The sequence below is a fragment of the Paramisgurnus dabryanus genome, chromosome 1, assembly GCF_030506205.2.
Source record: "Paramisgurnus dabryanus chromosome 1, PD_genome_1.1, whole genome shotgun sequence".
In the NCBI taxonomy this organism is placed as follows: Eukaryota; Metazoa; Chordata; class Actinopteri; order Cypriniformes; family Cobitidae; genus Paramisgurnus; species Paramisgurnus dabryanus.
Genome location: NC_133337.1, coordinates 37,195,165 through 37,206,867, shown reverse-complemented (window position 1 = coordinate 37,206,867; position 11,703 = coordinate 37,195,165). Strand labels below are relative to the sequence as shown.

At 45.6% G+C, this 11,703-nt stretch overlaps 1 protein-coding gene across 1 annotated transcript in view; it reads right to left on the bottom strand.

Annotated features, from left to right (window-relative positions):
* Window positions 1–417: 417 nt before the first annotated feature.
* Window positions 418–11,703, bottom strand: part of LOC135749837 (sialic acid-binding Ig-like lectin 14) — a 29,358-nt gene continuing 18,072 nt past the window's right edge. The window contains exons 5-8 of the mRNA XM_073813896.1: window positions 2,857–3,150; window positions 825–921; window positions 703–721; window positions 418–630 (exon numbers count right to left, since the gene is read on the bottom strand). Of these exons, the coding sequence (XP_073669997.1) occupies window positions 538–630; window positions 703–721; window positions 825–921; window positions 2,857–3,150 (503 nt within the window). The 3' untranslated portion in view covers window positions 418–537. The remainder of the gene's footprint in view (window positions 631–702; window positions 722–824; window positions 922–2,856; window positions 3,151–11,703) is intronic.

Sequence of the window (11,703 nt, the reverse complement as noted above, 5' to 3'; positions counted from 1 at the left end):
TCCCCTTAAATCAGCCTAAGTCTAAATCAGGTTATTATGTCCTGATCTGTGCAAGATCACTCTTTACATCAGGACAGACACAAATCCTTAAGGCACAGTGGGCATTTGATCCCCAAGGTGTTATTTCATGATGCAGCATTGAGCTACCTCGAAAGGGGATGTCTCAGTGACGACTGTAACCTCTGTTCCCTGAGATAGGGAACGAGATGCTGCATCTCATTGCCATAACTCCTTGTGCCTGTAGTGCTTGCTTCATTTTCCAGAAGCTGTAATGCAATGTTGGCGCCCCCGTTTTATAACTTCCGGTTCAGCAGCACTCATGATGTCATCACTTTCCACCTATAAGACATGCTAGTTTTAATGAGTATTCAGATGCGGGAATGCTGTGGTGTTCTTCTCCAAAGTGTCATTTCATGATGCAGTGTCTCATTCACTATCTCAGATAGGTTACAGTTGTAACCGAGACCTTTTATTTATGTATTATTCATATACATGTAGGGACAAATCTGATGATATTACCAAATGTTTATTTGTTGTTTATTGTGTGTCATCTTTCTTTATATTCAAAGTCTCATATTCAGACACTGCAGAGAGCTGAAGAGAAGCATATGTGCCTGCATCATTGTGAACCTGAAAACAAAAACAATCTCAAACATCATCACTTTCATTATCATCTATTATAGTAAAACATCACAAACTCACCTTCAGCTTGCTGCTCAATCTGGAAGAAAGTAAATCACGTTATTAAAACCCAGCAGAACACAGCATCACTAACTACTGTAAATCTTTATCTAGATAAATGGATTGTTATGTCAATAACTTACTGTCTAATTCTGTAAAGTCCAAATCCAACAGTCAGAGCATACAGGAAAAGAATCAGTGTTATGATGAACTGGAGTGGAATTAAAGTCTGTTGACAATCTAAAATCACACAACATGCACATGGAAAAGAAACATAAAAAATCAAAGTAATACAAGAGAAAAAATAAATCCTTACACTGCAGTGCCAAAGTACTATATGACCTTGTTTTCATTGTATAGTGGTCCTGTTAGCGGAAGAGCATGATAAGGGCATTGGTTCAGGGAATGCACAGTAATTAAATGCACTGTTAGCTGATAAAATTTTTAAATGGCAGGCTGAATAAGGCGTTTTAGTTAGCATCACTGGCCTGCTGCACTGCAAGGTAAACAAAGCATCTTTTTACACAAAAAGTGGTCTGTGAGTTGCACACCAATGCACATTCTATTAAAAACTTAAATTTTAATATTTATTTATTACATATTTTTTATATTAGCTTGGCTAATATTATGTATGTTAACATTTAAACAATGATAAAACATATCAACAAGTAAAACAAAAAAGTTTGAGTAGACTATTTCAAAAAGTAGCCCTCCAGATTGTTTTATCCGTAGTGGTGGCCCTTGCTCTTAAAAAAGACCCCTGCTCTAAAATGCTCTAAAATCGCAACATTTCATGGTAGGTTATTGCGAGATAACAACTGCATGAAACTAATAAAAAACGCTAACCCGGAAGCTGCAAATAATTTTGACAGGAACAGTTTCAACAGTATTACACAACAGTTAAATATAAATATGTCTTTTATATTTAACATTATATTTACAAATGATTAACCCAAAAACTGTACATGTGTTCGTGACATTTAAACGTCTTGTCTTTGTAGTTTTTCCTTGCATCCTGTAGGGAACCCACCCAATTATTATTTCATTTATTTGCTTGTGATGCCTGCTTTAATGTAAAAATCATGCATATTATGCCTTTAAAGAACATGTAACACACACTAGTAGTATTCTACTTTTTGAAACCAGAAGACGTATAATGTTTAATCTGTTATGGTTTTCAAATATGGGGTTTGTTTAATGTTAAAATGACTATTAGATGGGAAAGTTACGGAAGCCGAGATAGGCCATGCACTATTATTATTTTTGTTTTCTCGTGATCACGACTTAATTTCTCATTATCTCGAGATAACAAAAGTTGTTTTCTCGTGATCACGACATAACAAAAGTTGCATTCTTGAGATGTGATTAAAGCTTACGTGTACTCAATAGAACTTGTTGTTTTGTTTGTAAACAGCAAAAACATATTTTGCTAAATTAGCATGGATGAACAAATGAGATTTTACTTGGATCAGAGATTCGCTCAAGCTGAAATAGATTTGTCAATTACAATTTTACAGTGGTGAATTTAGGGACTGTCTTTAAGTTACTCAATACACGTTTCTTCTTTTAACAGCATTTAAATGGAATGACTGAAAGTCAACAAACAGTCACAAAACCGACGTGTTTATGTTGTTGTCAGCTATAATGCACACTTTTTAGATTGTTGATATTTATTTAAATAAACTGTTAAATACTATTGAAGATAGAAACGTGTACAGTATTACTTTAGAGATGGTCCCTAAATTCACGAACATGAACGTCCAACTTTATTAATATATTACTGTAAGTCTATCTACACATTAGTGTGGTAACGGCGAATACCCCAATTCATATACATTAGCAGTCCACTTCAAAATAGACTAAATATTATGAACAGGAAATTACATTATGACATTCATGGCAGTATAACGAGATCGTTTTCTCAAGATCATGAGAAAATTAAGTCGTGATCACGAGAAAACAACTTTCGTTATCTCGAGATCACGAGAAATTAAGTCATGATCACGAGAAAACAAGCAAGCAAAAATAATAATAGTGCATGTCCTCTCTCGGCTTCCGTAGAAAGTTAATAATATATTTCCAAACTATTTTACATTTTGGTTAAAAAATTAAATAAATATTATGTACAGTGTATGTAAATAAAACATGTTTTTGTGTGAGTTTGGGATTCCTTACTTATCATCTCCTGAGGACTGGCAACCAGTTGAATCTGTTGACTGGCAGTGCTGTGAGTGTTGATGATGACACACTGCAGAGTGTCTGTGTTTGTAAGTGACTGATGGAGAGAAATGAAGCTCCTCAAGTCTGTGCTGCTCAATCGCTCCTCACTGATGGATGTGTTTGTAGAGTTACTGACAGGACGTCCAGATAGAAACCACTCCACTTTAGGAGAGGGATTCCCATGAGCCTCACACAAACACACAGTTACATCAGTTCTGTTACAACTGAAGAGAGAGATTTTTGGTGCATCTGAAAGTGAAGAAGAAAGATCAATAATATGCTGCTTTGTGCTTTTTTGTGCAAAATAGACAGTTATAGGAGCCATGAAGCGGAAGTAGCTATTGCCTTATTTTCTAAGTGGTGAGGTATATCCGAGTGAAATAAGGCAGGGCTGGGTTTGAATTTGTCCATTGAGTTGTAATTGGATTGTTTGATGGGTCGTGTTGCTAATTGCTAATCGCAGCGATCTACTCCCGTACCTTTAATACTTACAGTGAATGTCCAGCAACACTGATGTGTTTTGGGTGCCATGTTGGTTTTTGGCTTGACAGTAGTAACGTCCTGTGTGTGTACGATCAGTCATATTGAAGGTGAGATTATATCCAGTCTGCAGCTTCTCCGGATGTCCTCCATTCTCTCTGTACCAGGTGTAGTTGAACACTGCTGGATTTCCAACACTGCTGCAGATCAAAGTCACTGTACTGCACCTCCAGTACAGAGTTAGATGGAAACACAGACATTGATGTGTTTTTTGGAGCATCTGATGAGAAAGCAATTTTGCAGCATCACTTTGTCAATAACAATCATATGCTTAGCACGTTAAAACGTTGGTCGTTTAAAATCAGTTCACTAATATTTTGTCTGTGGAAGACAAATATGAATTTAAAGAAATGTTTTTGTTTATAGAATCATTACTAAGAATAATTGATATTTTGCCATGCAACAAAAGTTTTAAAGTCACCCTGTGGTTAATAATTTGATAAACTCTTATAACAGATGAGTTAAAAACAAAACAATCAGTGTTAGTTTTGGGACAACACACTAAATGCGTTGTCCCAGAATACACACATCTCTGTGTTATTATTGCAACAACACATTTTGTGTTATTTTTAACACAACTTGTGTTTTATTTTAACACCAAATCAACACAAAATGACACATAGGGCCCTATTTTAACGATCTAAGCGCAATGTCTAAAGCACACGGTCTAAACGGGCATGTGCGAACTCACTTTTGCTAATTTAAGGATGGGTAAAATGGTTTGTGCGCCAAGCGCACGGCCTAAAAGGGTTGTTCCTTTTTTCGTAACAAGTAATGGCCGTGTTTTGGGCTTAACGTGCAATAAACCAATGAGAGTCTCGGCTCTTATCCCCTTTAAAAGCAAGTTGTGCCTGGCGCCATGCCTAATCCCTATTTAGAAAGCGGAATTTGTAAACTGAAAAACTAAGCGGAGGAAGAAGACCACCAGTTTAAGATTAATGTAAAAAATTGTGTTGCTTTTATTTGTATTGAAATTGTTATAAACTCTTTCACCGCCAGCGTTTAAAAAAAAAGTTGCCAGCCAGCGCCAGCGTTTTTCATGATTTTGTCACGGAGTGACTTTATGCAGGTGGAACAAAAATGGCGGAGATATTTCAGCCCGGACTGACTTCAATGAAACACCTGGCTGGTTCCGGTCGACTCCGGGCAGAAAATCAAAACAAATCAGTATCAGGTGTGCAAAGCGAATGTGGCGTGCAATGATTGGGCCTTGGAGAAGAGAGGAGGTGTATAAAACAGGCGTTTGAGAGTTCGCTCTGGGAGCACGCTGGGATTGATATGAACGGGGGGCGGGTGAGGGAAAGCTCGAAATCAAAACCGAGAGTGAAGACAAGTGTCTGGATGAAGAGGCCAATGGTGGAGAAGAAGTAGCCTTCAAGGAAGGAGTTTGGAAAGCAACGTTTGTTCCGGTGTTCGCGGGGAGCAAAGCGGAAAACTACGGTGTGCTAGAGGAGACATGTCTGTGTGGATTTACAGGCTGGGCGAAATCAAGACGGAGACTTGGGCTGAAAACGGAGACGGAGCTAAGTGTTAAACCATTAATTCATGCAGTGTTGTTATTGATTCGACTGTGTGCTTCGGATATATGGGACATCTGTAATGAAGAGTAAGGTATTGAGCAGTTAAAGGAACAGTGCGTCACGTTTGGACCCCCCCCCCCCCCGTTATTGTACTGCCATCTGTATTTCTGTTAATACTATCATCCCAGTGTATCTCTGTCCACCAGATTAAGTGTTGTTGACCATCTAGTTGTTTTGAGGCCCTGTTGATGTGCTGGAGCTGGCCGAAGAGAGGAAGGAGGAGCCCTAGGATTGTGGCCTCAACGCTTTAACGTGCTTGTCCTCGACTATCCAGGACTCTGAGCCCGGGCCGAAGCTGTGACCCTGACCCTATCTCACTGTGAGTGTGTGGAGTGCGGTGTGTGACTCATTTGAAGTGTGTGCACTAGTGCTGTGCTCTTGTCAATGTATGTCAGTGGTCATATTCTAGGCCGAGGAAAGAGCCCTGTGTGAAAAGAGCCGAGTGGTGGTGTTGTACAGCCGTTCCATACACGTACACGACCGAAGGACCAGTCCAACTCTCAACACCGTTTGGTGGTGGCGCTGTGGCTGTGGAGAATGTAAGCCTATGCCCAGTTCCCTTCTGCCCTTCCTGCCTGTGTAAAGAGGTGTCATATCTCTCGCCGTATGTACATTGGAGTAATAATGGTGAATGAAATTGTGTGTTCCCTTTCAGTCGGTCACTACGACGTCACGTCGTGACCAACGAATTGGGAACTCGCTTAGAGAGACCAATCTGCTTCGTACTCTACTAAAACGCCAATGAACTTGGCATTGAGATATTTGCATAATGCTGGCGCCGCCCCGCCAGGTGCGTATATAAGCCACAGGTGCAAATATGGAAATTAGCTTTTTTCGCTTCGAAAGCCGGCATTATCTGCTACTGAGAAGCTACTCTCTGCTCTTCTTTGAACGGTTGCTGAAGTTGATTGACAAGCAGTACTGACACAGCGGACGCTCGCAGTATTCCACTGCTCTGCATATTTTTTGTTTTGAGTTTAGTGTGTGCGTTGCCTCTCCCTGTGCGCATCATCAGCTGAGCACCTAAAGAGTGATTTCCCTAAAGAGTGATACGTGAGAGCTCTGTGTCTTTTTAAAGACAGCCACTCTCTCGTATATTCGGAGATCAGCGTCCTTTTCAGGATAGCTTTTCCTCCGTGCGATCTTGGATGCGTGAAGTACAGGGATTCCAGTGACGGTCACGAGCGCTGTCTTCGTGCTTGGGCATCGAGCACTCCGAGGCTGCGTTCGTGGAGAGCTTTTGTTCTCTCTGTGAGAGCATAACCCTCTTGGATTGCGGAGACGACTGTCGTTTCTACGGGAACGACGTCCGCGCCTTTGCAGTGCTGAACGCCGTCATGGTGCGGCTGTCAAGCGCTCGCAGGACGCTCTTCGCATCACTACGCTGAGTAGGACGGAGGATGCGTCCTTCACCTACCGGCCTTCTCATCCTCAGCCGGTTGAGGCTCCGGTGGAGACTGCAGAGTCGTGTTCTGCGATTTCTGCCGAATCCATTGGACCTCCTTCTGGTCCCGTCACTTCTGCAGCATCAGAGGGGTGCCCATTTTTTCCCTCCGAGGCGGAGTCGTCCCGGAGATGGCGGCCGTGCCCGCTCGAGCGGCGGAAACGGTAGAGTTGGAGGGGTTAATCCCTCTCCGCCCGAACCGTCCCGGAGTGGCAGAGGATCACTCTTCAGGAGACAGTGATTCGCTCCTTCCCCCGGTAGAGGGTCGGGTGGAAAATCCTTGGTTTGCATATGTTCCACCGGCTGTCCAGCCGGTACCCACTAAACCACACATAAGAGTGCATTCCTCTTTCCTCTCCAGGTCTCCGGAGGATCGAGAGAGCCGTGGGCGTACACCTGCTCACTCTACCTCTCCTCTATCGCCAGCGGGTGTCCTGAGGAGTCCGAGCTCTCCACTGAGGAGACCGGACCACCAGCACCCTCATGCGGAGTCTGCGCTCTCCGCAGAGGAGACCAGACGACCGTCACCCTCAGCGGGCTCAGGTCAGTGTCACACACACACACATACTGTAGATGTTTATGCTGTCACGGCAGACGCACCGGCAGTCTCACCTGTCTCGCTTCGCTGCCCCACCGCGGGTACTTCGGTAGTGTCGTTAATTCTCCTCGTACGGTCCCGGGATGCTTCGCTTCAGTTCCCAGCCCGTCTCGTTGGGTTTTACGCACTATCCGCCTCGGTTACCTAATACAATTACCGGCACTCCCCCAAATTCTCGGGCATTCGTTTCACTATAGCGAAAGCGTCCGATGCACATGTACTGCGTGCAAAAGTCGATGTCCTGCTGGCGAAGGACATTTCGAGCCGGTCCCTCTTACCGAGAATGATGATAAGGTTTTTCCAGCCTTTATCTCATATTACCCAAAATACGCGGTGGGTTACGACCGATTTATTTACGCTCCGGCTCTACAAGTGTGATCCTTTAGGATGATACGCCGAGGCTTGTATTTCAATATTCAAATCGGTTTGCAGCCTTAGACCTGTAGACGTGTACTTTGTGTCCATCTCCCCTCGCCTAGACCGTTTTTCGCTCTGCGTTCGTGGGGTGGGCATATTAATAAGTACACCATTCGAGCTGTCTCTCTCTCCCCGTGTCTCCATGAAAGTGCTAGTCATGGCATTAAAATCTCAGAGAGAGAGAGCGTTGTTCGCATTCTGCTTATATTTACGTCAACTATAATGGCTCGTTCTTGAACGTGCGCGAACACAGAGATTTAATGCTTCAGCATCTCGCTCGTTTAAGTTATCAGGTCAGCTGGGAAAAGAGCAACTTTGCCCCGTGCAGAGGATCCTTTTCTCAGTATGGAAATAGACTCGATCGATTTATTGGCGTGTTTTACAAGAGCGCACAACCAGCCAGTTCTGACTTGCCTCGGTTTAATTCGAGGGAAGTACGCGGTCCCTCTGAAACAATTTCAGAAGCTCCTGGACATATGACAGCATGCTGTGTGACACTGCTCGAGCTGCTTCATATGAGACCGCTTCAGCATTGGTTTTACGATCGAGTCTCGAGGAGAGCGTGGCGCAACGGCATACACTGTGTAACCATTACACCTGCGTGTCATTTCAATTTTACCCCGTGGCAGACCCAGCATTTCTGATAGCAAGATATGCCCCTGAGTCGGGTCTCCTGGCATTCTGTAGCACATACAATGCCCCCAGCACGGGATGAGCAGCCACGTATGACGGGCTTGCAGTCTCAGGGGTGTGCATAGCACCCCAACTGCCGCGAGCGGTGCGCTGTATATCTGGGACTTGTACGCTCCGCTATGGAGATGCGAGGGAAGGATGTATTAGCCGACACCAACAACATTGCGACTGTTGCGTAATTTACCGTTAAGGCGGTTTTTGCGCTCTCGTCACCTGTCGCATCTCGCTCGTCATCTCCTCCTTTGGAGTCAGAAGCATCTGAGGTCCCTTCGTGCCATTTACATCCCGGGTTCGCTCAATACAGCGGCAGACGCGCTTTCCCGAGCTGCGCGCCCCGGTGAATGGCGACTCCACCCCCAGACGGTCCAGCTAATTTGGAAGAAGTTTGGTCGTGCGCAGATATATCTGTTTGCGTCGCCGGACGATACCCACTGTCGCCGGTTTTTATTCACTAACCGAGGGCAGCCTCGGCGTGGATGCGTTGGCACACAGCTGGCCGCGGGGGACGCGAAAATACGCATTCACTCCAGTGAGCTTAATTGCACAGACTCTGTGCAAAGTCAGGCAGGACGAGGAGAGCCTTTCGTTAGTCGCCCCATACTGGACGACCAGGAATTGGTTTTCAGACTTAACGCTCCTCGCGACAGCCCCTCCCTGGCGAATTCCCCTAGGAAGGACTTTCTTTCTTTAGGAAGGGGCACATTATGGCACCCGCGCCCCGACCTGTGGGATCTCCATGTATGGTCGTTGAGTGCGCGCAAGGTTTAGGTGATTTATCGCAAGCGGTATCTAACACCATCGACGCGGTACGAGCACCGTCCACAAGACGGGCTTACGCGCTTAAATGAAACCCTTTTCGTCACCTGGTGCTCTTCGCAACGCGAGGACCCCAGAGAATGCTTAACATTGTGCTTTTATATATCCTCAACATAGGTTAGATGGTAGGCTGTCACCCTCCACCATTAAAGTTGATATCGCCGCTATTTCTGCTCATCACTCGCTTATTAACAGCAGATCAGTCGGCCAGCATGATTTAGTTATTAGATCTTAAGAGGCGCTCGCAGGCTAAACCCCTCGCGCCCTCCCTCTATTCCTCCTGAGACCTGTCCATGGTGCTGAAGCCCTACAGGTCCCCCGTTCGATCCTTTGCAGTCTGCGAGTCTGAAGTTTTTGTCAATGAAAACTCTGACCCTGCTAGCATTGGTCTCCGTGAAGAGAGTAAGGAATTTACATGCATTCTCTGTTGACGATTCGTGCCTTCAGTTTGGTCCTGCTGTCTCACTGAGACCCAGACCAGGCTACGTGCCCAAAGTTCCCACCACTCCCTTCAGAGATAAGGTGGTGAGCTTGCAAGCGCTGCCCCCCGGAGGAGGGCAGACCCAACCATGGCTTTATTTTGCCCCGTACGAGCGTTACGCATCTACGTGGATCGCACACAAAGCCTTAGGACCTCAGATCAGCTCTTTGTTTGTTATGGTGGTCAGCAGAGAGGGGAAGCTGTCACTAAGCAGAGGATGTCTCATTGGATAGTTGATACTATCGCCCTTGCTTATAATCTGCAGGGCATTCCTTGTCCATTTAATTTGAGAGCTCACTCTACTAGAAGTGTTGCCTCATTTTGGGCATTCGCTCGTGGTTCCTCGCTAACAGACATCTGCAGAGCTGCTGGTTGGGCGACACCTAATACGTTCATTAGATTTTAGTGTTCGTGTCGAGCCTGTCTCCTCTCGTGCCCTTTCCTCGTTAGGGGAAGCACAGAGAACAGGCTCGCAGGTCGGCTTGCAGCCTCCGACTGCTGCTCCAAACTGAGCTCAGTATGGAAGGCCATCGAGGCAAAAACGCGTAATATTTTGTTTTGCCTTCCTCCGCTGCCTTGGCAGCCTGATGTTGCGGAGCATCCGCTGCCAGCCTCTCACTAGCTGCATCCTTGCGAACCTGTGTTTGGCTCGGGCATCCACATTGCGTCCCACCGGGTTCCTTTGTGAGTATTTTCCGTGGGGTTAATCCTACTAGCCCACGTTTCCCTCAGCAGAGCACTGCTTTGCTTACACAGCCACGGCTGTCATTATACCTCAACTACGGTTGACTTTCGCCCACCAATAGCCCTTAACGGGGCGGTGGCTTCCGCAGCGTTCCTATACCGCTCAGATAGGGCACTTCCCAGTCGCTGGCACTACTGTGGGGTTAAAGGAACATCTAGTGCCCGGCCTTCTGCCTTAAAACCTAATTCTCCTTATCCTTAAGTGGAACCGGAGGGCTTTACGCAGTCACTGGAAGAGGTCAGCCCTCAGTGGCGTTTTGGTAGGGATTCCCAATTCGTCGGTCACGACGTGACGTCGTAGTGACCGACTGAAAGGGAACGTCTCGGTTACGTATGTAACCCTCGTTCCCTGAAGGAAGGGAACGGAGACGTCACGTCCCGTCGCCACAGGGCTGCTCCCTGCTGTTTATCGGCCTGTCACACTTTCCGGCTTTCTCAGCGAAATGAAGCTAATTTCCATATTTGCACCTGTGGCTTATATACGCACCTGGCGGGGCGGCGCCAGCATTATGCAAATATCTCAATGCCAAGTTCATTGTCGTTTTAGTAGAGTACGAAGCAGATTGGTCTCTCTAAGCGAGTTCCCAATTCGTCGGTCACGACGTGACGTCTCCGTTCCCTTCCTTCAGGGAACGAGGGTTACATACGTAACCGAGACGTTCTCTGCTACTAGCCTGCAGGTCCTGAGCTAAGGGCTCCGTATTGTCGTTGGACTGTTCCACTGTGTGTTGGGAAGTCAACGCCTGGGGGTTCACCGGTATACCTACCTGCACGTTGAAAAGCCAAAGGCCTGTGTACATGTGTATACTTCTCCTGTACGGCCCAAGAGCTGAAAGACAGTGTACTCACCTGTACGCCCAAAGCTAAGAGCCCAGTATACTCACCTGTACGCCCAGAGCTAAAAGCCCAGTGTACTCACCTGTAGATCTCCTGTCACCCAAAGTTAAAATCCCAGTGTACTCACCTGTAGATCTCTTGTACGCCCAAAGCTAAGAGCCTAGTGTACTCACCTGTATACCTATCTAAATTCCCCCCTGTGCGAGCTTAAGAGACGAAGGCCAGAGGACTTGCCTGCCGGCCCATGTGCGAGGCGAGGAGATGCCCGCTAGGAACTCTTTTAAATATTTAAATTCCCAATTTTTCTTGTTTTTAATATTTAATAAAACTTGTTAAATTTTATTCTTCTCGTCTGTCTGGTCATTGGGGTGTTTTGGGACCTCCTCGGGGTGGAAACAGGGGGAGGAGCTTGACCCCCCTAATCGGTGGTCCGCTCCGACCTGTGACAATTTTCACATTCTGGAAGTTTAATGCCTAATCATTAATCTCATAAAATAATTTGCAATTATGCAAGCAAAGGTTTGTAGGCTACTCTAAAAATACAAAATGATGTTTTATTAACAAGGTTCGGGAGGAGCACGTTCAGATAATTAAACACAGGTGGAAGCACTCTCAGATAATCAAACACAGGTGGAAGCATTCTCAGATAATC